The sequence below is a fragment of the Artemia sp. Qi Xiang Cuo genome, chromosome 13 (genome assembly GCF_049724085.1).
Source record: "Artemia sp. Qi Xiang Cuo chromosome 13, ASM4972408v1, whole genome shotgun sequence".
Classification (NCBI taxonomy): domain Eukaryota; kingdom Metazoa; phylum Arthropoda; class Branchiopoda; order Anostraca; family Artemiidae; genus Artemia; species Artemia sp. Qi Xiang Cuo.
Window position 1 is genome coordinate 56854588 of NC_142806.1, and position 27509 is coordinate 56882096.

The following is a 27509-nucleotide window of genomic DNA, read 5'->3' on the forward strand; positions in this document are numbered from 1 at the left end:
ATTGTTTAAAAAAATAAGAATTGTGAGAAAGTCAAACATTAGCGTAAAGAGCGAGGCGTTGAGGAGGGGACAGTCCCTTTCATATACGGAATATTTTCTGTTCGTTTTGAGTTTTAACGTCGTTCCTTACTTTCAGTTAAAAAAAAACTTGTTTTTTTTTTCAATTTTTGAACATTTTTTAATTAATGCAGGTTTTGATTTTGGCTCACCGTACATGAATAATTAAAACAAAATTCGCATATTAATTTTACTTTTATTTGGTTAAATGGCTTTCTCGATACTTGTTTAATTGGACTACTGACTGGGTCGATACGATCACCCCTGGGGAAAAAATAAAAAATAAATAAACACGCATCCGTGATCTTTCTTCTGGCAAAAAATGCAAAATTCCACATTTTCATACATAGGAGCTTGAAACCTCTACAGTGGGATTTTCTGATACGCTGAATATGATGGTGTGATTTTCATTAAGGTTATATAAATTTTAGAGGGTCTTTCCCCCTTTTTTCGAAAATCAGCCAAATATTCTGAAGCGCGTAACTTTTGATGGGTATGACTAAACTTGATGAAAAATATATATTTGAATTCAAAATTGAATTCTGATTCTTTTGTTGTATCTATTGGTATCAAAAACCCGTTTTCTAGAGTTTTGGTTACCATTGAGCCGTGTCGCTCCTTACTTACAGTTCGTTACCACGAACTGTTTGATTGTATGTTGTTAGGCGACGGGTACCCGGAGCTAAGAAGCAATTTCTCGTTGGACTTTCTTATCGGCAATGACTGCTTATCTACCGTATCCAACAACAGGGGGTAATTGACGTGCACCATATGGGCGACGGGTACCTGGAGCTAAGCAGCAATTTCTCGTTTGACTGCTAGCGGGTTTCAATAAATTTTTAGGAATAGTATACATATATTGTTCAGTCGACCCTGTTTTGTGTCACGATTAGTGGATTAACAAGAAAATATAGGAAAATTTGTATTGGGGTAGAGTGGGAATTAGAAGAGGTACCAATGCGCAACAACGATCAATCATTTATGGCTGTGTGATTGAACTGACACTTCCAGGAATTTTTTGGTTGGGATTGGGGGATAGTAAGGCTGTGAGAAGATGTCGACTCTTAGGCTGGGGGGAGAATGGTAAAAGATTTTTCCTTAGACCGATAAAATCAATCGTCAAATCCTCTAAACTCCTAAAAGTAAGCCACAGGTTTTTTTTCTCATGACTGCCGTCTTACAGGCTCTTTCAGTGGCGTAAATTTGGGGAAGGGTGACTGGGGGGGCATATTCCCCCAAAAATTCTATGCTCTCTTAGATTTTGAAAAAATACTTTTTTCTTTGAAAATACCTTTTTTGATATTTGCATTGAAAACAACAACAAACTGTCTCTAGGTTTTGAAAACAAAATCTTCCAACCCTAGTTTGCGGCAATGGATACCACTAGACTATTCGTCCAGCTTGTGTATTACTGCCCCTTCTCTTTATTTTCTGTGTAAAGAAAACAACACTGAACAAGATTAAGAATTATTAAAAATGTCGATTTAATTATAAGTAAAAAAATATATTTATAACAACAATATTTTGGCGAGGCAGCTAGTGCTAAATTTCTTATCGGCAATGACGGCTTATCTACCGTATCCAACAACAGGGGGTAATTGAGGTGCACCATATCCCGTTGAAATTGGAGCACCGTATGTTGACTGGGGTGCACCGTATCCTTTCTTTGGGGCACCGTATCCTTTCTTTGGAGCACCGTATCCTTTCTTTGGGACGCCATATCCAGATTTAAGTTTCTTTGGGGCACCGTAACTACAAAAAAATGAGAATAATAAGCAAAGGGTGACAATCCTAATCTTAAAATTCAAGACAAGATAGAACTAACGATATATTTTTTCTCTGGATTTTGTAAATCAACTACTACCACATAAAACTCCTTTTTCAGATATCCATATTAAATCAAAAAGTATTAATTCAGAAATAAGATTAAACGGTTGTGGTTTTCCGGGAATCAACTTGAGACAATCATGCAAAGACTATACAAAATCATTAAAAGATCTACGAAATATCTTTTAAAGCTGAAGAAGAGCCAATTTTGAAGTAAAACCTCGATAACCTCTTAAACTCTAAATAAAACATAACCTTTTTTCAAAAATAAAATCACTACTGTCGGTTATCACACTTAAATCTGTCCAAGAATGATAATTGTAGAGTAGGATATTAAAATTACTCTAAATTTTCCGCATAGTTTAAATATACCATAATTTTGGGTTGAACATTTTTAGTTTAGCTAAGTTTGAGCTCGAATTCGAAGTGCAAGGTAATTGAAGCATTATTTGCAACAGATCGCGATTGGGAAAGGAATTATCCTATTCCGTAGGAAACTGAGATTTTCTACAACTAAGCATGATTTTTTTTACTCTTTCGAATGGTCTATAGGGGTACCCTATAGCCTACAGGCCTTTGCTGCGTAGCAACAGAAAAATCAATCTTATCCTCGCGGATGCGTCACCACTTTTCCTGAGATGGAATGTATCCTACACACGAAATTATTTGATACCTTTTTTTTACTATCATTAACTGCTACAGAAAAAAGCAATATCAGTTTTTTTCAGTTTTATCTCAGTTTGTGAACTGTTGGAAGCAAATAAAGTTTGCAGTTATAATAAATCTTGAGGGTTGGTAGTAAAAAAAACTTTTTGTGATGATAATCTTTGATCAAGCAAAAAACTGAAATACCTAAAGCAATCAGCACCATATAAGTGCATTAAGGGGGAAGGTGGCTTTTGACCCCAAATACATCCCCTCTCACACCCAGATAAAACCTCTAGTTTCCATTATAATTTTTCCTAATTTCCATTATTCCGTATTTTTTAACATCGATTCTGAAGTTGTTTATCCCGCGCCCATTTCTAAAAATAAAACGCTGAGTTTTGCCTGTCCCCAAAGGATTTCATTTTTTTAGTCATGTGAAATGATGGCTAAGTTGAGCTAAATACATATTCAAAACTCAAGAAAATAAAAAGACACTGAACAATAAAAATTCCGACTTTTAATGAAGATGTTTCAATATTTTTAACGGGACTTTTATGTATTGCTGATTACTAAATTAAAATTATTTTAAAAATTCATTTGAATTCTTCATGCAAAAGATTTTTAAAACATATGACTGCTTCTACAAAAAAATAAAACAAAAACAGATTACATCTGAAAATTATTTAGCAGTATTTTGGAATTCTAATGAAATCTTTTTTTTATATAAAATTGACTGTTGGATAATAACAGAAAAAAAAGCCGAGACTAGTTTTAACTTCCTGTTCTCTTTTGGAAAATGTAGGTTGTGTAAATTGATTACTTCAATCAATTTAGTATTTGATTCCTCCAGCCAATTTACTTGTTCATACGGATAATGTTCAATGTAGTTTTAAGTTGCAATTGTAAGAAGTTTCTTTTTATTGGGGAGTTAGTTGATGTTTCTCGTATATTGTAAATTTTGGCTTAGCAATACAAACGCTAAATTTGTGAATTACCTTATTGTTGCGGTAGTCTAACGGACATAAATACACTCTTTTTTTCTTTCTCTTATTCTTTTTTTGTCGTTTTCTCTATGTACTCCGTATCTGTGTACTTTTGTATTGTACGATGGGTTAGAAATAATTAAATAAATAACTAATTGGAAGAAATAAAACACTCACCCTGAAGAGGGAACTCCATATGAAGACGAAATAGGAGCTGAAAATACTGGGGCTGGAGCATGATAAGCTGGGGCAGGGGCTGGAGCATGATAAGCTGGGGCTGGAGCATGATAAGCTGGGGCAGGGGCTGGAGCATGATAAGCTGGGGCTGGAGCATGATAAGCTGGGGCAGGGGCTGGAGCATGATATGCTGGGGCTGGAGCATGATAAGCAGGGGCAGGGGCTGGAGCATGATAAGCTGGGGCTGGAGCATGATAAGCTGGTGCTGGAGCTTTGTATACTGGGGCTGGAGCATGATAAACTGGGGCCGGAGCATGGTGTACTGGGGCTGGAGCATGGTGCACCGGAGCAGGTGCAGAATATGCTGGAGCTGGAGCAGAATATGCTGGTGCAGGTGCAGAGTAGGCTGGTGCAGCAACAGGAGCTGGTGCAGAATAAGATGGTGCAGGTGCCGAATAAGATGGAGCAGCAACCGGAGCTGGTGCGGAGTATGCTGAAGCTGCTTGGGCTGAATAGGATGGAGCTGCTGCGGGTGCTGAGTAAGATTGTTGAACGGCAGGTGCAGAATAAGACTGCTGTTGAGCTGGTGCGGAATAGGACTGCTGTTGAGCGGGTGCAGAGTAAGATTGCTGTTGAACAGGTGCAGAATAAGACTGTTGAGCAGCAGGAGCAGGATACGTTGGAGCTGGTGCAGAATATGTTGGTGCTGGGGCCGAATAAGATGGAGCAGCGACTGGAGCTGGTGCAGAGTATGCTGGAGCTGCTGCTGGGGCTGAATAGGATGGAGCTGCTGCAGGTACTGAATAAGATTGTTGAGCAGCAGGTGCAGAATAAGATTGTTGTGGAGCAGGTGCAGAATAAGACTGCTGTGGTGCTGGTGCGGAATAAGACTGCTCTGGAGCAGGTGCCGAATAAGCTGGAGTCGCAACAGGAGCTGGTGCAGAGTATGCTGGAGCTGCTGCTGGTGCTGAATAGGATGAAGCTGCTGCAGGTGCTGAGTAGGATTGTTGAGCAGCAGGTGCAGAATAAGATTGTTGTGGAGCAGGGGCAGAATAAGACTGTTGTGGAGCTGGTGCGGAATAAGACTGCTGTGGAGCAGGTGCTGAATAAGCTGGAGCCGCAACAGGAGCTGGTGCAGAGTATGCTGGAGCTGCTGCTGGCGCTGAATAAGACGGAGCTGCTGCGGGTGCTGAGTAAGATTGTTGAGCAGCAGGTGCAGAATAAGACTGCTGTGGAGCTGGTGCAGAATAAGACTGCTGTTGAGCGGGTGCAGAGTAAGATTGCTGTTGAACAGGTGCAGAATAAGACTGTTCTGCTGCAGGTGCAGAATAAGATTGCTGAGGAGCAGGTTCGGCGTAAGACTGCTGTGGAGCAGGTGCAGAATAGGACTGCTGTGGAGCAGGCTCAGAATAGGACTGATGTGGAGCAGGTGCAGAATAAGATTGCTGAGGAGCCGGTTCAGCATAAGACTGCTGTGGAGCAGGTGCGGAATAGGACTGCTGTGGAGCAGGTGCAGAATAAGATTGCTGAGGAGCAGGTTCGGCGTAAGACTGCTGTGGAGTAGGTGCGGAATAAGATTGCTGAGGAGCAGGTTCAGCGTAAGACTGCTGTGGAGCAGGCGCAGAGTAAGATTGCTGTGGTGCTGGTGCAGAGTAAGACTGGACTGCAGGAGCAGAATAAGAAGCAGTGGCTGGCTCAGCATAGGAATTAGCAGCGGGAGCTGCTTGTGCAGAATAGGATGCTGCTGCTGGGGCGTCATAAGATTGTGCAACAGGAGCAGCATACGATGCAGCAGCTGGAGCAGGAGCCGGTGCACCATAAGATACAGGTGCTGCTGGTGCTGCTGGAGCGTCATAAGATGGGGCTGCAGGTAAAGCAGCAGATGCCCCATAATCACTAAAAAGATAAAAAAAATTTAAAACTTATAATGTCATTATATTTAGATGTATGTTACCCCGTTTGGTTCAACTGTGAATTTTTTGCTATGAAAACTCAAAGTTTAAATGTTCACCCCATAAACATATGCCTTTGAACAAAATAATTTTTACTATTTAGGCTTACAGCCTTCTTGGAGTTTTTCAATGATTTGACTAGTACGAGATTAAAAAAAGGCTTAATTAGCAAAAAAAAGCCTATTTAAAAAATATTTTTGTATCAAAAGAATCTACCGTTTACAGAACCTGTAAAATATTCGAAATATAGTAAATTATTAGCAAAAGAAAAGCTACAAAAAAAAGATTTGAAAAGGAAAACATGTAAAAATCATTTATCTGCATCCGTAATACTTTTTGAAGAATAGCACTATTATCCAGACTTAAGTTTACCGTTAAATCACTCTACATATCAGTGATGTAAAGTTACAAAATAATTAGTTCGTGTATAGTTATGATTTTGCAGTACATTTGGCTAATATGTTTTGTGATACTGAATCCCAATATGTCATCGCTTTTCCTGGATAAGCTATTCTTTTTAAACACAGTTCTATCATCCTAAAATATGGCTAAATTTAATCGTTTTAGTATCGTCACAATTATAATAAATCCTAGCTCATAACCAAATATATATATATATATATATATATATATATATATATATATATATATATATATATATATATATATATATATATATATATACTGGCCATCATAGATAAGAGAACCATCCAGTTTGTGATTTGTGTTACAACTCTAAAGTAAATATGTCCATAAATAAACAATGAGTAAGAGCCGTATTTTCATCAAACATTTTAAGACTTTTGTTTAGACATTTATTCACAATGTTTAAGATTTTTTCCCTTAACAATGAATACAAACTAAACTTAACAACAAGAGAAAATCATCAATACAAGCTGGAAGATCATAATTTAGATTTCCACAAAAACCTGGAAAGGGTCAATAAATACCAGGCACTAGCGACGTGCAGATGAATTAAAAGACATTTCGAACCGTACAAAAATAAAAAATAGATCCAAATTATAGCCATTTATATATTTTTTCTTTCTGATTTGTTAATGGCTTTTAAATGAAAACGTAGCTTGATCTAAAGAATTTATAAAAAGAAAGGAATTGGCTTTATTGATCTGTGTTTCAGGTGGATGATGGGTTGGTAGCTAAGTCACAAATAATTTCTAGTAAAGGGGACCTATTTATTCCGAAGGGTTATATTTTTCCCCTTAGGAAACTCGAGACAAAATAAACATTTATTATGTCAAGGTCAGAGAGACTGGCAAACTCCTAATTTACTTTTATAAGTTTATTTTTCTCTCTTAGGATTGAGGGTATAAGTAATAGTTCAACAGCATTGTTACTAAACGGCAGACTATATTAAATAAAAGCTAAGCGTAGGCTACGTTGCTGTTCCATCATAAATATTGCTACTGCTAATAACTAACTGTAGTACCAAGCCACCTTAATCCAACACTCCTACCTACGCCCTTCCTCCATCCCAATCTCTTCAAAGCCTCCCTCTTTACATCCTAAAATTACATTTTGATTCTTACTTCATAACAATGCCAGTAAAAACGGATAAAACGAACGATATTTTAAATTTAACTTAGCCTTAAACAGTAATCATATGTACTACGTAAGGAATTCTAAAGGTGGGAATTACGTGGAAAAGAAAATTGTTGATCTAATATTTAGGTCAAATTAGTTGTTTACTGAGACGACCAATTTCATTGAAAGATTTGTCCCCAAAATAAGAATCAAGTCAATTTCTTCAACGGTGGAATTAAAAGATGCCCCCATCCATTAGCCACCAAGGAACTGTAAAATAGTGCATTGATATAATTACACAGAGGGTATTCAGCCCTTAAATACAGAAGGAAAAGTAAGGCAAATAAAATTAAAATTTCATACAAAAATTCAATTTTCTTTCTGACAGTATCCTTCCACCTGGAATAATTTTATTAATACATAGCTCATTAAGACACACACCCCCCCTTTTTTTTGAGTGTTCAAGCTAAAATTAAAGTACCATAATTTTGTAGACGGAGTCCAAAATACTTCAAATCATAGGAAGGTTTCTAAGATTTTAGGAGGGCAAGCCCCACTTTTCCCTTGTCTTGCATTTTTAACTGTTTGATCACTGTTTTTAAACCCGATATCGTAGAATTCACTCATTCGATCTAGACCACAGATCATAAGAGTTTTGTCATTAGATAAGTACGCTCGAAATGCTAATTAAGGCAACAGAGTTTTAAGCTAAAAGCATTTAATAATTTCTGTTAACACTTTTTACACTCTCCAGTTTTCCAGTCAACTAGATATTCAATATATAGAGTTGGTTAGGTTAGTTATTTAATATAATGCGTTCTAAGCAGCCTGCTTTCCATTATTCTCTATTGGGGTTTCCATAGTTTTCTTACTGAAGTATTATATTTTCATCATATTTTGGTATATTTCATTATGATTAACCTAGCTTCACTTCCTGAGTGTGGTCGGTATAATACGTAAGTACCTTTATTTTTTGTTTTGGTACCTGCTACTATTAAAAACTGTATAACTGCATATGAATGTTTTTTAATTAAAAATTAATTTCCCGGTTATTCCTAACTATACTTAAGAAATACGGGGTTGTGTCCACTTCTTATTAACTAATTCAAACACTATGATGGTACTTATTTGTCCTTGCAGAAATAAAAAAGTAAAAACTCACCCTCCTCCAGATTGCTGTTGAGGAATGTAAACGGGAGCAGCTTCAGCAACTGGGGCGGGAGCAGAATATTGTCTAAAAAAAATGTTGAATATCAATTACTTATTCAATAAAATTTTACTACTGTGCATCATTAATAGTAATTTTATTGGTACTGTTGTATTAGCTGGAACCCATGCGATATATTATATAGGGAAGATACTTAAGAAACTAGTCAAACGGGTTTCTTTCAATAGAGAAATGGATTGCAAACCGTTGTTTGTCATTGCGTTTACAATATTTAAACTTTTGTTTTTTTGGGGTCTAGGGGGGGGAAAGGTACCTAGGTTAAGTTACGTGTTTAATATATGCTACACTTTACCCCCCCCTAATGTGCAAATATATGGCCAAAATTTGTTTCGGTACTTGTCAATTAGCTGGAACCCACGTGATATATTGTATACGGAAGATGCTTAAGAAACTAGTCAAACAGGTTTCTTTCAATAGAGAATTGGATTGCAAACCGTGGTTTGTCACTGCGTTTACAATATTTAAACTTTTGTTTTTGGGGTTTAGGGGGAAAAAGTTACCTAGGTTAGGTCAGGTTACGTATTTAATATATGCTACGCTTTACCCCCCACCCCCCTAATGTGCAATTATATAGCCCAAATTCGCTTCTATGCTATTATATTTTCATCATATTTTGTTTTATTTCATTAGCATTAACCAAACTGGACTTTTTGCGTGCTATTTTGTTTTATTTCATTAGCATTAACCAAACTTCACTTCTTGCATGGGTTTCAGCTAAAACAACAGTAGCCTACCGTTTTATTATTACGAAATGTGTATATTTAATTAATACCAAAACTTTGTGTTCAAACAAAAGATTAAATAAATTACTGAATATGGTAACTGCTGACTGGAACCACAGAAATCAAATTCTCGGCAGAAGCTGTCCCAATTAATTTAACAACTATTGATCATAAGAGTGTATAGTGTAAATTATTAGGGATTCTTAATAATAATTGTCAAGAGGATGGGCACTTAGCATTCGGGAGGAGGTTTTTATGTCCAAATTCAGAATAACATAAAATTAAAACCATTTAAAAAAATATACTTTGTGTAAATATTGTTATTGTTCCCCATATGGGTAGGGAATTAAATTTACTATATGTAGAATATAAATTCTCAGTCAATGTAGTAAATTTGATGAGAAAAATTTGTAGTGTCCAACGTTTTATTAAAGTTTTTTTTTCGAAAAATACCGGAGTGATTTAAATTGTGGAGTACACTATCGTATTGATATACTTAAAAATGTTACCAATCATTTTGCATATCAGAAAATTATGTTATTTCTAATAGTAACTTAAGGAAACAAAATAAATGAACGTCCTTGGAATGATGAGAACGCATTAACGATAGCTAAGTTTCCCTTTCTCTCATAGCCACACCTTTTTGTATCGTCAAATAATAATGACCTTAGTAAAACCAGTCTAGAATGATTTCTCTTATGTAATAACTGGAACATCTTGGAATCAATCATTTTGTAATTTCAAGCGCTAATTTGATTACTCTCTCCTTTCTTACAAAACCAGTTCTGATATTTTGATGGTTTCATTCAAAATGATTTTCAGAAACTACATTGCCTTGTTTTGAAAGCTCTGATCAAGGGTGGGGTGAAGGTGTAAATATGGATTATTTTATCAGACTAGTAATATTAATTGTGTACAGAATGAGTTTTACTTTTAGACAGCCAACTTGTTTTCCAATCTGTTAAATTTTGAAAAAATAAAAAATTGAAAAAAAAAATTTGAAAATATTGGTAAAAATTTTTAGAAGGAAAATCATGCTCTCAAAATAGTTGGTTTATTATTTATTATAAACATTTTTTGGATGGAAAAAAAACTAAAAGATAAACCAAAGGCCCAAGTAAGAGAGTAAGTTTGGACAATATATCTGTATTTTTTAAAAGATACTACGACACGGCACAAGGCTACGAATATTTGAACAATTCAATATATCTTTTTTTTGCAAGATTTAAACTAAATGAGATTAGAACTACATGCTCCATAACCTTGCAAAGACTAAAATTCATATACTGCTGGAGTTGTTTTTAAAATAGGTATTTGGCGGGTTATTACTCGAGTCTGAAATATAAATAGTTCTTTCTTTAAATGGAACTATTAACATAATTATTTTTGAAAGTTTTTTCCTTATGATCCAATTAAAAGTTAGACTTGGATTTGCACTGCTCTTTGTTTGACATCGGACGGATTGCCAAGAAGCTGGCAGAATAGTTTTGCCAAAAAATCCCTAATCTGGATTTCTTGAAGACAAATGGAATTGTTGTATTTTTCTAGCTAGAGAATCAAGAAGAACAAAACATTAGACAATGACTAATTTTTTTTATGTCAAAGATGATGATCGACTACGAATTTAATTTAAATTATTTAATAAAGAATCTGGAAACCTTTCGTTTTATAATTCGAGTCAACTCTCATGTCAAGAAGCAGAGAGAGTAAGATGAACAAACAAAAACTTGCAAACAAATTGAATAGACTTAGACCAGGCCGAAAAATTTTACTTATAACAACGTTAATTTAGGGTTTCTTTTTTGAATTTCAAGAAATCCAAAGCCATAACGAAAAAAGAAATACTTACCCTTGGGAGGCGCCACCGTAACTAGTAGCTAAGGGTAAGCTTCCTACAGAAGAATATGCACTTGAACTTGATGCTCCATGATCATGATGATGATGATGTCCGTGACCATGGCCGTCAGCTGAAAGGATAATTGTGATAAAATTGAAAGTCTACAAACTAAATTATCAACATTTGCACTTTAAATTCCATTGGTGAATTGTTGATTCTTCTGTCCTTTAAAAGAACTTTTTGTGTTTTAGAAAGAACAATTTTGGATGCAGAGGGAGCCCACTTACCCACTGTGTAGGCATCTAGGGAGGGTTGACAACATTTACTCCCCCTTTAAAAATGACCTTCTAGAGACAGATTACCAGCCAAGAAGTGCAAACATGACTATATTATTTTCCTTGCGAATAGCTATTTCTAATTATATTAATTACATACATATATATAAGCCTATACATAAGAAAATATTTTAAAACATCTTTCACATGAAAAGAATGCCGAATTTATATCTTTCTTAAAAAAAAATGCACTGTCTTAAAACAACATCCCAAAATAATACCATAATTCAATGCTGGACTGTAATAGAATAAAAAATAAAGCATAGAATTAAAAAGGTAAAAAAATATATAATGAACCACATAACTGGTATTAAGGAACTTCCTTTTTTTGTATTATGAAGTTAATTGATGCGCACCTTACTGAGGGGGTGTTAAAAAAAAGGTCTCCTTAAAAATATTTGTATGTGTGTGTCGGCATACTCCTCCTCCCTAAATCTCCAGAAAAAGTTCTTTTGTTAAAAACAACCTATTAATTATTGCCTTAACACAAGAGACACATTTAGTTAAAAAATTCCGTGACTAAAGGGAGTCATAATGAAACATGGTTGGAAAACACGACTAGTGTTTATTTGTTTTCGTTCCTATAGGCAACAATATGAAGCTTATTTTTAATTCAGCGTATAGCATTTATTGATTCGTATTGTTGAGCTGCTTTTGGATCCAACATTGGTTTATAAATAGCATGATATAGTGAAAAATATTAACATTATTTGTTGAATAAAAAAACAATTCATAATAAATGGCGCACAACAACCAGTCTTAAATTAATGAAGGGGCGCACCCATTTATTTCTATTTAGATGTAGTCAGATTGATCCCGCTTCCTAGTAGGGTATCCCAAAAACAAAATTGCTACATTTGTGCCTGATCTAGTGCAATTTTTTTTTCAGTTTAAGAGTCAAAAATACCTACTTCAATTTTAAGTGACACGAGGGAAGAATTTTATAATTAAATTTTTAAGGTGATTAATATAGACTCAAAATCTATAGCTTAAATAACAAAACCGAAACTATAATTAAAACTAAAAACTACGAGCTAAGACTGAAAGTCCATAACTATAACTTTAAATCAATAAAATTCATAATTTATGGAATTCCTGGTGGGATTATAACTGAAAATCTAAAAAATTTATAATTCAAAGAAATTCTAGTGGAACCTAGTCATAAAACCGAATAGCTTTAATGGTAAAAAGTTTCTATTTCTCAAAATAATATTGTACGATATAATAGGATACAGTTTTTATCCCACTGACCAGATTTTAAATACCAAGGACAATGAAAATTATATCTGATTTTTCAACAGTTGTAGCAAAAATCTGCCCCACTATGTAAAAGAGTAAAAATCCTCTCGAGTTATGACGCATGGGGCTCCTGGGCGTCGATTCCACGTTTCAGTTGCTGGGTCTTATTTACAAGGACATATAGAAAACGGTTTCCCAACCTGGCTGCGGCGGGGATCGAACCCCGCATTGCCAAGCAGAGTAGCAATCCACTATACTACAACAGGGCACCCAACTATATACTGAAAGCTATTCTATTACCAAGTGCAAGATTTTTATATACAAAAATGAAACATTAATATTTATAAAAGAAAGGTAAAATAAAATGTTAAAAAGCAAAAGATAAAAATAGGCAAGTATTGGTGGAAAATAAGGATAAAGAAATATAAGTAATGCAAATCTAATAGAATAAAAAAAAACTACAGAAGAAGGAAAAAATAATGACTTACGTTTCGGTGCAGCAAGAGCTGACGCGACAAAAAGGCTTAAAACCAAAGTCTGAAATAAAAGAATAAATTAGGATAAATGTAGAAAAAATATTAGGTGTATAACATAAATTAATATTTAGATAAAAGGTAAATATTTACCAAATCATATTATTGAGTAACAACTAAAGGGAATATACCATTCGATGCCTTTTTTATGTTGATTACGAATATAATAATTATTTCTATCGGAAAGAAATTTTAGCCCCCCCCTATATATGCCAATTCAGGGTATATATTTCTACATTAGGGGGGGGGGTAAAGTTTAAACTTACCTCCCATTTACATCAGAATAAAATTGTGCAAATATACCCCATCAAAGAACACTATTTTGGACAGGGAGCTAAAAATTGAATATTCTCTACTGAGTAATCTCCAAATCGTTCATCATATTTTTTGTTCTTTTTTTTTAAACTTAATAATAAGTTCTAATCCATGTCAGAGAAAGTTAATCTAATTGAGCGCTAAGATCATAATTTTTACATGAAATCGAAGAGATATAGATAAAAAATAATTTACAAAAAGACTTGAGCAAAATCTAATTAAGTTTGATTACTAGTTCAGTTGTGTACGGTGTTTTTTTCAGATGATGTACTTTTTTACGGTCCCTTGGGAAACGTCTAAAATAAAAACAATTCAAGTCGATTAGAGCATTTAAATAACTCGTCAAAAGCATTCTATAATAAAATATTCCAATCACTTTTAGTTTTAGACTTCCATTCAATAAGGAATTATTACGTTGGCCGCATATTAAAAAACAGAGATCAGACTAGGCTGTATTCAAATACACACACGGGGTATAGTTTTAGGGGAAGAGCTTTATTTTGGGTAAAGCATACATTCGAAAAAATGCAAAAACAAAACATTTTTTTTGAAAATTTCGAAGATCTAAGGAAAAATTAAACGATCTTAAGATTTAGGGGGGAGTGGTCCCCTTCTTTACGTAGTGGCCCAGCTGAAATAATGCTCCAGTAGTACAGGCTGTGAGACAAAAATACGGGCTGAGCTTCTCTTTGACTGCACAAAAAGATAGACTTTTCATTGGAAAACAGGATAATTTGATTAAATTATGGAAATTTAAATGTTTAAACTAATTCGTTGTCAATCGGCTCTCACTGTTCTGTAAACAGGAACAGTATCCTTAGCGGTGGAGGAGCATTTCCCTGCTTTCGTACCTGTGTAGAATGTCCATATTCATTTCATTTCACTGTATGGAATGGTCATATTCATTTCACCATTCCTGTATGGAATGATGAAAAAGGTCATAAGATATAACAGGTGAATATAGACAAGTGGACTGTCTTATTGATTGGATAAAAAGTTGAACATCCAACCTCTCAAAAAGGTAAAAATTTAGAATTGTGGCACCTGATAAGGAGACGTGTTAAGAAAACAATTCTTACTTTAAAATATGTATAATGATCCTTGTTAACATATTATCCAAGGGGAGAACCTTTATCATCAAGTCTTTCCTCTAAAAATCCTTCTTTTTCCAGCTTAAAAGAAAAAGTTTCCAAAAACCACCACGCTGAGATATATTACTACCTCTATTCAACACTATTACTATAACTAGTAATTAAAATTTTGGTAAAAATAGAAGGATTTTTAGAGGACAGGCTTGATGATAAAGGTTCTCCCCCTGGATAATATGTTAACTAGGATCACTATACATATTTTAAAGTAAGAATTGTTTTCTTAACATGTCTCCTTATCAGGTGCCACAATTCTAAATTTTTACCCTGAAAGTCACCAAAAAGCCCATCTGTTACCAACCTCTTAAAATTATACTGCTTTATATTCAGAAACAGTAGCTTTAACAATAAAAAAGACCCCCTCCCTCACCCCTTTGTGAGTGTCTGTCTTAAAAAATGATGCTGCTTCATATTCAGAAACAGTAGCTCTAATAACGGAAACGCCCCCCTCCCTCCTCCTAAGTCAGCGGTCATAAGACATAGAGACTGCACGAGGGTCAAAATAGACAAGAGCGCAGATCCTCAATTTTGAGCACTTCACTGCTTTAAGAAGCAAAATGAAACAGGCATGAGGTTGAGTGTTTCTCTGAAGGCACATAAAACACTGGCACATTAAGAAACAGTATCCTTAACAAAGAAGTAATAAATATCACAATATTCGTACCGCTCTCATTCTCATGTTCACCATTGTACACTTCTGTAGAAACTGTGATGAAGTTGATTTTTGACGATGTATTATATAGCTCAAAAAGTTGGATTCATATGTGAATTAAAAGTGGTCATGACGCTATATCCGCTGCAAGGTATACAGAATTTTCGCCGACCCTGAAAACGGGAATCCACTCTACCAGATTGTATAGTAAAGTTGTTCATTGAAAATTTCTCTTCTCCTGTCCTACAAACTATGTTTGAGCGAATCTACTGGTTATCAGCATTCTATGCGTTTACTAACCTATGCTAATAACTGCCTCGATACTGGCGCAGATAAAGGTGTTTAGGAACTTCTTTCTTTCCCTCTCCCCCTAGTATGAGCATGAATATATTCGTTCAATATAATCAGTTTTTATTTTAGAAGTATAGTTTTAGAGATCTGAACTTGCTTAGCAAAGGTTCCAGGAGAAGAAAAAAACATTTATCCTTTATACCTGTTATTAATGACGATGAACTAATTTGTCCAACTTCAAGAGGCTACATCCCTCTATACATTTCAAGATTTTGCTAAGCTTTTTTGGGTTTGAGGAGGGGGGGGGTTAGTGCACCAAAGCTATTTTTGCAAAACTTTTGACAATTTTTTCCGTTCATTGTACTATTTCCAACTATTTGCACATTTTGATTTCCTGGGGGAGTCCCCTTTCCCCCTCAATAATAAATTTTTCATTTTTGGAACCTTTTTTCTTCGTTTCGCTTTTTTTTGTAATTTCTCGTAGTTTCTTTGATGTTATAAGGGTTTAAAGTCTTGTTTTTGTCCGGCCTTATTGTTTTGTTCTTTTCCCTGTTTTTTTTCCCCTCTTTTTGCGCTAAGGCCGCCTTATCTACAGGCGAAATATTTGTAATTTATCTTCTGTGTTTCTTGCTTTATTTCCTTGTTTTTCATTTTATGATGAGCGTTAGAAAAACTTACTACAGTAGGCTACCACAAGACCAGTCAGAGGTCAGGCGTCAGCCCAGTAGCATAACATAATGAAAGAGCTATAATCTTAACAGTTGTCTGTTTCTATGAATTTTCGATATTAATCAAGTTAAACGGTTAAGTCTCTAGTATGTGAATTGTTTCCTCTGGGCTTAGTCATATGGGTTTCTCTTATGCAGAAATTTTATTTTGATGTTTCACTTTTGTTGTTGGTTATAACTTCATTAGCCTACTATTTTTTCATAATAATACAAACTCTTATATTTATTTGTGCTGATCACGATCTAATTTACTCCTGAACATTTGTTTGATGGTTGTGCTGAATTTCAAATGTCACCTTGTATGATGTTAAATAAATAAAGAAAACAAGTATCTTTAAATGAAAGTAAATATTGACCTTAAAACTTTAACCGAAAAGAAATCAGCCCGTTTATTATGGAGGTTATTTCCTCCTAATTAAACCGCTCTTTACGCTAAAGTTTTACATTTCTAACAAAAAAAAATACGTTCATTTGCAAAATCTTCCTATCTTCATTAAACTTTTTCTCAGTTTTTAATACCATACACAGGGTTATTCTCAATATGAGAAGAGCTATCGCTCCCTCAAAACCTCACCCTCTAAATAAAGGGCTCAAGAAAAAGACTTCTATATTTATATATATATATATATATATATATATATATATATATATATATATATATATATATATATATATATATATATATATATATATATATATATATATATATATATATATATATATATATATATATATATATATATATATATATATATATATATATATATATATATATATATATATATATATATATATATATATATATATATATATATATATATATATATATATATATATATATATGTATATATATATTTATAGAGCCTAAAAACCTGACCTTAAAACAGTTTTTGAGGCCTAAGCATGTCCTTCCCTATAAAAAAAATCTTTATCTTACACCCAAATATATGGTTTGGAGCTATAAGATACTCTTTGTCCTTTAGTTTTATTGCATAAAAAGTTTGTTGCAAAGGTTCTTTTTCTATGAACAACATGTATGTCTAGGGAAGAATGGCATATCGCCAGGGGCGTCCCGAGGTGGGGGGGGGCACACCCTCCAGCTTTAATTTTGCAAAATCGGCCGAAATTTAGCGAAACTCTTGATTTCTGCAGAAAATTCGGCATAAATCAGGTAGCGATTCGGTAAAAATTTATGAAGACCCCCCCCCCCTAATAAAATGAGCTTCAGGACAACCCTGTATATCGCACGCCAATAAGAGTTTTGAGACTAGGAGGTTATATGACTGCTCTTCCAATGCTTCTCAGAATGTATTCTCGGTAATATTTTTGCCTTTTGGCCGATAGCATTTATGGCCAAAAATAGTGCTTCACAGGCCAAAATGTTAGAACGCAGCGCTTTATTGTGGCCTGATTTCTTTTGTTAATAAAGAGGGCACTAGATCTGTAAATGTTCATTCGAACTAACGTTCTTTCAATAATCTGCAAGTACTGGTTCGATATGGTTGCCCCAGCAGAAAAAGCGCTCACGGGTGACCGTCTTCTTGAATATCTTAGAATAGAAATTTCCTACTTTGCAGTGGGTTTGAAGTTTTCCTAAATGTTGAATTTCATTAAATAATTTTAATCAAGGTCTAGGTCCTTTTAGGGGCTGTTCTTGATCTTATTTGTAAATTTATGCAAATCTTCATTTGCCAATAGCCGTTTGGGAAAAGGTGCTTTTGTATTTTGTATTGGGAAAAGGTGCTTTTGTATTGGGAAAAGGTGCTTTTGTATTTTGTATTAGGGTTAGAAAATTGCTTCTAACCCTTCCTTGTTCACAGGAATTTTTTCTGATCAAGCACACAATATTGGTGCTTCGGGATGGTTGCTTGTATCTTAGTGCGAAAACAAATTTTGTGTGCCACATACAAGGTTATACTCAAATTCTTACCTGCATAAAAGAAGAATTATGGGGAGGGGGTAACCGCTAATAAATTTCCTAGGCTGGGGAGGGGGCAAGTGCTACCATCAGATTTTGTTTTTATCAAGATTTAACTGTAACTATTTGTCATCGTTTTATTAATACACATTTTAATGTATTCTTATTTCTCAGGCTAACGTTTCGCATAATCTCCCTGCCAGCGTCTATGGGGAGTATACCTCTAAAACAAAGTGTGTTCGGGGAACTTAGATAGATAGATAGATAGATAAACTTTATATTTTCACCAAAATTTTCATGGGAGTGCGAAATTTCTCTGGTATAGTTACATTAAAAAGCAAATACATAAAAAAAAAACATTAATGAATCGTCCTGATTTTCATTATAAATTTTTACAAAACTAGGTATAAAACTTTTCGCTAACCGCTGATGGGCACAGCATAACGGCAGAGGTTTCTAAAAAAAATATTGCAACCCTGCGCGGGAGTCGTTTTGTTGTGGATTAAGGGGGGACAGGGGTTTTGTGGATTGTGGATCAGATATTTTCTTCCGAAGTCCATGCAAAGTATCCCTTTTCTTCTTTTCAGAGGTTTCATTTAAAACTTTGTCAGTAGCCCTTCATACGACATGTCTGCCTGCGTAGATACTATCATTAGAGCTCTTTTCTGAACTCTTTCGAGCCTGGTGTTTTGCTCATCCGCCACTACAAAATGCCATACAGGATCAAAATATTCCAGAATTGGGCGAATAGATGTGCTTGCTTCCCATTTTAAATCACTGGTAATAGGAACTCCCAAGAGTTTAATCTTCATAACTTTAAGAGAATCAGAAATAGTTGGTAGAAAATTTTTGGAAATGAAGACTCCGCCCTATAGTTTATTTTTGGCATTTCAGATAAACCCTCTTCTGAGAAATATCTAAAGGGGTACACTTCATCAAGGATGATCATAAGCTTCGAATCATTGTTATGCGAATATTAAACTAAAAAAAAGCAACAACACTGGGGCTGAAGGAGAGAATGGTAGCTTTCTTCAAATTTAATATAACGTTACATCCAACAGTTCGTAGTAATAAACCGTCAGTAAACAAAGGAGAGTTAAAGAACAAAGCAAGGTTAGAGGTAAATTTCTATGCCACCCTCTACATAAACCTTTTCTCAAGGCTCTCTGAGAGTTTGAAAATTTGGGCATGATAACGTATTTTTTGAGGCTTCAGTCACGCTCCCCCCTACACTGGCTTTTATTCATCTTAGCAATTACACACTTTTGTAAATAGTCCCGTGAAGCGTCAAATTACTCAACTTAGATAACTGAAGCTTTTAAATCGTTGTCTATATAAGCCGTTTAATCCTTATAGATATTAAATAAAAAAACAAGTTTTTTAAACTGAAAGTAAGGAGCGACATTAAAACTTAAAACGAACAGAAATTATTCCGTATATGAAAGGGGCTGTCCCCTCCTCAACGCCTCGTTCTTTACGCTAAAGTTTTTTATTGTTTTAAAAAATAAAGTTGTGAGACATAGTCAAACTTTAGCGTAAAGAGCGAGGCGTTAAGGAGGGGACAGCCCCGTTCATATATGAAATAATTTATGTTCGTTTTAAGTTTTAATGTCGCTCCTTACTTTCAGTTTAAAAAATTTGTTTTTTTTATTTAATTTTTGAACGTTTTTGAATAAATACAGGTTTTGATCTTGGCTCACCGTACGTGAATAATTAAAACAAAATTTTCATATTAATTGACTTTTATTTAGTTATGGCTTTCTCGAAACTTGTTTAATTTTATTTACAAACGTTTTTATTAGTAATAAATATACGTAACTTACGAATTAACTTATGTAACGAACTTCTATATTCATATATTTTTAATACGTTTATTAGGGGGTTCGCCCCCTAGTCAATACCTTGCTTTTTAAGCGAAAGTTCGAATTTTGTTCCAATTCTTTAAAAATGACCGCTTAATCACAAAGGCCGTTAATTAGAATAAATAGCTCTTATGAAAGTACTAAAAAATCTCTGGCTTAAAGAGCGAGGCATTGACTACGGGGTGAACCCAATTATATATGTAATATTTTCTGTTCGTTTAAAGTTTTGTTTTTGCTGCTGTTGCAGTTGAAATACTTGTTTTTTTATATTAAATTTCGGATCTTTTTTTAAATAACGCTGGGAAGTCCGGCGTCCCCTTCATAGCAATGTCCCTTCCCCCATGAAAACTTCCTTCATGGAAAGATCCTCCCACATAACCCCCGACCCCCCCCCCACCCACCCACCCCCCACTACCAGGAAAAATCTCCCCTGAAAACGTCTTTATACTTCCCAATAACCAATACTATATGTTAACATTGGGTAAAGTTCATAACTTTCAGCCCTTCCCCCGGGAACTTCGGAGGATTAAGTCATCCTAAAAGACATAATTATAATATTTTCGAACATGCTGAACAAAATGGCTATCTCAAAATTTTGATCAGGTAACTTTGAGAAAAAAATGAGCGTGGGAGGGGGCCAAGTTGCCCTCCATTTTTTTTGGTCACTTAAAAAGGGCACTAGAACTTTCAATTTCCATTCCAATGAGCCCTCCCACGATATTCTAGGACAACTGGGTCGATACGATCACCCCTGGGAAAAAAAACAAAAAAACAAACAAATAAACACGCACCCGTGATCTTTCTTCTGGCAAAAAATGCAAAATTCCACATTTTTGTAGATGGGAGCTTGAAACCTCTACAGTAGGGTTCTCTGATACGCTGAATATGATGGTGTGATTTTTATTAAGGTTCTATAACTTTTAGGGGTCTTTTCCCCTTTTTTCGAAAATCAGCCGAATTTTCTCAGGCGCGTAACTTTTGAAGGGTAGCATTAAACTTAATGAAACTTATATATTTGAAATCAGCATTAAAATCTGATTCTTTTGATGTATCTATTTGTATCAAAATACCGTTTTCTAGAGTTTCGGTTACCATTGAGCCGGGTCGCTCCTTACTTACAGTTCGTTACCACGAACTGTTTGAAACATGTATTTTTAGGAACGAACATGTCATCAAACGACAATATGGCTTCTAAAACTGGGGACTAATAGGGTTTGCGCCACAAAAAGCAGAAAATGCTGTTTATCCCCCTCGTCAACACCAAAATTTCCATGAAATTCCAGCATATTGCTGGATTTTTTTAGCATATTTAAAAAAAAATCTGAAATTAAATAAGAAACAAGTTTTTTTTCCGACTGAAAGTAAGGAGCAACATTAAAACCTAAAACGAACAGAAATTATTACGTATATGAGGGGGTCCGTCCCCTCCTCAATACCTCGCTGTTTACGCTAAAGTGTTTTTAGTAATTAAAAATTTAGTATTTTTGGTAAGAGCTATTTATTCTAATTACGCGATCTTTGTGATTCAGGGGCCATTCTTAACCCCCTCATATACGTAATAAAAATATATGAATATCAAAGTTCGAGACGTAAGTTAATTCGTAAGTTATGTGTATTTATTACTAATAAAAACGTTCATAAATAAAATTAAAAATTCTGCGCCCTTTTCAAGTAATCAAAAACACTGGATGGTATCTAGGCCCCTTCCTCTGCCCTTCATTTTCCAAAATCGTCCGATAAAAACTCTGAGAAAGCTATTTAGCCAAAAAAAGGAAAATTAATATACAAATTTCGTGTTAGTTATTCATGCACGGTGAGCCAAAATCAAAACCGTATTAATTCAAAAACGTTCAGAAATTAAATAAAAACCATTTTTTTTTAAAGTGAAAGTGAGGAGTGACATTAAAACTTAAAACGAAGAGAGACTATTCCGTGTATGAAAGGGGCCGTCCCCCTCCTCAACGCCCCGCTCTTTACGCTATGTTTTTCTTTATCAAAAGCAGAGTTGTGAGAAAGAGTCAAACTTTACAGTAAAGAGCGAGGCGCTGAGAGGGTACCCTTTCATATACGGAATATTTTCACTTCGTTTTAACTCTTAATGTCACTCCTTACTTTCAGTAAAAAAAAACTTGTTTTTTTCATTTAATTTCCATCAAGAACCCAATAATTTCAAAGCTTAATGATTAGCTTCAGGCTTAAGGATAAAAGCTTAAGAGCATCAATAGCTTAAGGATAAGTTTAAGCTTTAGCATATTTTTAGAGTCTCCAGAAAACCCTGAAATCTATTTTCAAAAATTTGGGGCACAACCTCGAAAAAAACTAGAAAACAGGCGAATTATATTGAAATTATAAGAAAATGAAGAGGAAGCCATAAAAGATTTGCAGATTTCTGAATGAAAAAGCGCATGAAGTACTCCAACTCATGATCTCCATCCCCCCCCACGTGGAAGCCTGGACTAAAAGATGTTTTCTCAATACTTTTCGGAAGGCTTTTCAACTAATTATTGTTTTCTATAATTGCTTGTAACCTAAAGTGTCTCGGCACTTCCTTAAACAATTTTCTACCTGTTCGATAAAGAGCCATCAGCCAGCAAGGATAGTATGCTGCTGTTATATTAGATTGTGTCAAAGATTGCATAATGTACTCCAAAGGTATATTTCACAAATAAAGTTTAACTCATAAGGGAAACCTTTTTTAAACTAAACGTGTAATACCACAAGATAAAATTTTAACCATCCATTTATTGTCAAAAGGGGACAGGTATAATGTAATCAAATTTACGACCAAATAAATTTTTCAGAGTGGAGCCAATTCATGAACAATCATCATTCAATTACAACTGGTACATTTTGAATGTCATAGTAAATTACTCTGTCAACTTTCTGAAGCAAGTTTTAGGGGGAGTCGGGGGGAGAATTACTTATTTATTATGTATTACTTGTATATATATATATATATATATATATATATATATATATATATATATATATATATATATATATATATATATATATATATATATATATATATATATATATATATATATATATATATATATATATATATATATATATATATATATATATATATATATATATATATATATATATATATGTGTGTGTGTGTGTGTGTAGAACATTGCCGCTTGTAGCTTTAATTTGTTTTTCTTTTATGTAACAATAAAAAACTAGAGAATTGAATCACTGAATTTTTTAAATATATTATGTTTTAGAACCGATTTTTCATTATTTATAAGCTTAAATTGCGGTTTAAACTAGCCTATTTATTATCTGGCTGGGTTTCATATTAATAACACATCTGATTGAAATTTCAGTCAGTGTCTAAAAACTTGTTTTTAATATTTTGCAATTTCGCTTCCTTGGATTTTATCTTTTCAAGATCAATGTCAAATTGCATTGGGTCTGTAACCTATACAATTATTACCTGACTAAATGTCTTCATCTTATGTTTGGCATTAAATAAAAAAAAACAAGTTTTTTTTAACTGAAAGTAAGAAGCGATATTAAAACCTAAAACGAACAGAATTTATTCCGCATATGAAAGGGGCTGTTCCCTCCTCAACGCCTCGCTCTTTACGCTAAAGTTTTTTATTTAAAAAAAATAGAGTTGTGAGTACAGTAAGGCTCTATAGCTTTTAGGGGTGTTTCTCCCTTATTTCGAAAATCAGGGAAATTTTCTCAGGCGCGTAACTTTTGGTGGGTAGGACTAAACTTGATAAAACTTATATATTTAAAATCAGCATTAAAAAATGGTTCTTTTGATGTATCTATTGGTATCAAAAATCCGTTTTTTGAGTTTCAGTTACAATTGAACCGGGTCGCTCCTTACTTACAGTTCGTTACCACGAACTGTTTGATACCCATCACACTCAAAAAGTAAAGCTAGGTTTATCATAACGAAATATACCAAATCAAGATGAAAATATAATACTTTAGTTTATACAATAATATGATTTGGGCTATATATTTGTACATTAGGGAAGTGGAGTAAAGTTAACCTAACCTTACCCCACCCTCCCCTAATGTGCGAATATATGGCCCAAATTATTCAAGCCCGATGAATTCTGTCACCCGTCATTTGTCTTTATGGCTATGAAACCGGTTTTCTGAGATCTTACATTCAGCAAACTTCTCTAATGTGTTTGGTATAATACATAAGTTTATCTAATTTCCCGTAATTAGAAGACATGTTGTTTTTATTCGTTGCCGTGAGGATTGATTCAATAAGTGGTATGGCTACTGCTCTATTTTCTGTCAAGAATTTGAAAGGGCCTCTCCTCTCCTCAATGCCTCGCTCTTTACGCTAAAGTTTGACTCTGTCTCACAACTTTATTTTTTTAACAATAAAAAACTTTAGCGTAAAGAGCGAGGCGTTGAGGAGGGGACAACCCCTTTCATATAAGGAATAATTTCTGTTCGTTTTATGTTTAATGTTGCTCCTTACTTTCAGTTTAAAAAAACTTGTTTTTTTTGTTTAATCTCGTTAAATACAGCTAATTGATGAAGACAAAGTAACATTTTTTAAATTTGAGCGTCATTTCTCCTAACAGTCGGCCGAAGATCTTTATCCTATACGGTTTCGGTAACAGCAAAATGATGGGTGGCAAATAATTTTGCAGTTATATTTTACAAAATGAAGCTATAGAAACTCCTTTTAAAAGAAGTTGAGGATAGTCTTCTAGGGACAACTTATTTGAGACTACTTTAAGAATTGTAACTACTCATCTAATGAAGCTACGATTGAATAAGTTTTTTAGATACTTTTTTTTAGAAGCCCGTTTTTTAGATACTGGATCAACTGAGGTAGCATACATTTTCTTCGTCTCGTTCTTTTTTCTTTTCTCGTTTTTTTTCTTACAATTAAATAATAAAAAAAATTTGCACCAAAAGTGAGGAGCAACATCAACTAATAATTTCTGTTCATTTTAGGTTTTAATGTTGCTCCTTACTTTCAGTTGAAAAAACTGCTTTTTTATTTAATTTTTGATCGTTTTTTAAATAATGCTGATAAATCTGGCGCTCCCTTCGTAGGAAATTCCCTTCCCTCATGAAAACTTCCTCCATGGAAAGATCCTCACACGTAAAGTTAAAATTTAAATTAATACCACGTAAACTTTAAATTAAGATTCTTCGACTTTTCGGGGGTGTTTCTCCCTTTTTTTGAAAACGGGAAAAGTTTCTCAGGCTCATGGATGGGTAGCATTAAACTTAATTAATTTTATATACTTAGAATCATAAACAGCGCAATAGCGCTGCATAAGTAGAGGTATGTGGGCACAATGTATTATTTATTTACTTTTTTTTATTTATTTTTTTTTAGACCAGGGCACTTCGTATTACATGAGTTGTTGTAGAAACTTCGAAAAGGGCTCATTTGATTGGAAATTAAAAGGACTAGTGCTCTTTTTAATAGTCGAAAGTTATTGGAAAGCAATTAGCCCTCCCACGCCCACCATTTCCCCAAACACATCCAATCACAATTTTGAGATAATCATTTTGTTCAACGTAGTTGAAAAGTCCGGAAACTATGTCTTTGAGGATGACAACCTCCCCACAGCCCTCATGGTAAGGGTTATAAGTTATGCCCTGGGGGTATATAAGGTATATATAGAAAGGGTGATCGTATAAACTTAGGAAGGGGTTCATTGCATTGGTAATCAAAAGTTCTAGCGCTCTTTTTTTAAGATTAAGAGTAGCCGGGGATGGACCCCCCACACCTCTTTTCCCGAAATGCACATGATAGAAATTTTGAGATGACCATTTGTTGTCTTAGAAACTTCGAAAAGAGCTCTTTTGATTAGAAATCGAAAGGACTAAGTCCTTGTTTAATAGTCAAAAGTGATTGGAAGGCCACAAACCCCTTCCCACGCCCACCATTTCCCAGACACATCTTATCAAAATTTTGAGATAGCCTTTTTGTTCAACGTATTTGAAGGGTCCAGAAATTATGTCTTTGAGGATGACAACCCTCTCGCCCCCCCCCCCACAGCCACCAGGGCAAGGGTTGTAAGTTATACCTGGGTGGCATATAAAGTATATATAGAAAGGGTGATCGTTGAAACTTCGGAGTGGGGCTCATTGGATTGGTAATCAGACGTTCCAGTGCCCTTTTTTGAATTCAGAGTGATCGGAGAGTTGATATATCCCACACCTCGTATTTTCCCAAATTACATCTGACAGAAATTTTCAGATGGCTATTTGTTGTCATGGAGAATTCGAAAACAGCTCTTTTGATTGGATATTAAAAGGGCTAGTGCCCTTTTTTAATAATTGAAAGTGATTGGAGGGCAGCTAACCCCCTTCTCACGCCCATCATTTCTCAAAACACTTCCAATCAAAATCCATACATAGCCATTTTGTTCATCGTAATTGAAAGGTCCGGTTAAATATGTCTTTGAGAATGGCAACCCCTCCACAGACCACAGGGTAAGGGTTTTAAGTTATGCCCTGGGGGCATATAGTTTTGTTGTTTTAAAAAATAAATTTGTGTGACATAGTCAAACTATAGCGTAAAGAGCGAGGCGTTGAGGAGGGGACAGCCCCTTTTATATACGGAATAATTTCTGTTCGTTTTAAGTTTTAATGTCGCTCCTTACTTTCAGTTGAAAAAAACTTTTTTTTTATTTAATTTCTAAACGTTTTTGAATCAATGCAGCTTTAATTTTGGCTCACCGTACATGAATAAAAGAAACGAAATTTGCATATAAAGTTTAGTTTTTTGGCTAAATGGCTTTCTCTAAATTTTGTTCTGACGTAACTTACGAATTAACTTTCGTAAGGAACTTCTATATACGTATGTTCTTATTACATATATTAGGGAGTTTGCCCCCTAGTCAATACTTCGCTCTTTACGCTACAGTTTGAATTTTGTTTGAATCACTAACCCCTGAATGACAAAGGCGGGTTAATTAGAAAAGATAGCTCTTTTGAAAGAATTAAAAAAAAAACTTTAGCGTAAAGGGCGAGGTATTGACTAGAATGCGGACCCCCTCATATACGTAATAATTTATGTTTGTTTTAAGTTTTAATGTTGCTCCTTACTTTCAGTTGAAAATATTTTTTCTTTTTTTTAATTCCAGTTTTCCGGTGCCCCCTTCATAGAAATGTCCCTTCCCCCAAGGAAACATCTTCCATGGAAAGATCCTCCCCAGTAACCCATTCCTCGTATCCCCCGCCCCCCACCAGAAAAAATCCCTCCTGAAACGTCTTTATACTTCCCAATACTATATGTAAACAATGGGCAAAATTCATAACTTACAGCCCTTCCCCCGGGTACTGTGGGGGATTAAGTCATCCTAGAAGACATATTTATTAAATTTTCAACTTTTCTGAACAAAATGGCTATCTCAAAATTTTGATTGGGAGACTTTGGGGAAAAAATGAGCGTGGGAGGGGGCCAAGTTGCCCTCAAATTTTTTGGCCACTTAAAAGGGGCACTAGAACTTTTAATTTCCGTTTGAATAAGCCCTTCTGCCGTATTCTAGGACCACGGGG

The 27509-nt window shown here is 34.6% G+C and overlaps 1 protein-coding gene across 1 annotated transcript; it reads right to left on the bottom strand.

The window, feature by feature from the left end:
* Positions 1-1524: 1524 nt before the first annotated feature.
* Positions 1525-15304, bottom strand: LOC148945458 (uncharacterized). Its single transcript, XM_089099212.1, has 6 exons — positions 15208-15304; positions 13036-13084; positions 10986-11103; positions 8349-8420; positions 3693-5588; positions 1525-1809 (listed from the first exon to the last, which is right to left on the bottom strand). The coding sequence occupies exons 1-6, from the start codon at positions 15229-15231 to the stop codon at positions 1626-1628; spliced, it is 2343 nt and encodes a 780-aa protein (XP_088955338.1). The 5' UTR covers positions 15232-15304; the 3' UTR covers positions 1525-1625.
* Positions 15305-27509: the final 12205 nt, after the last annotated feature.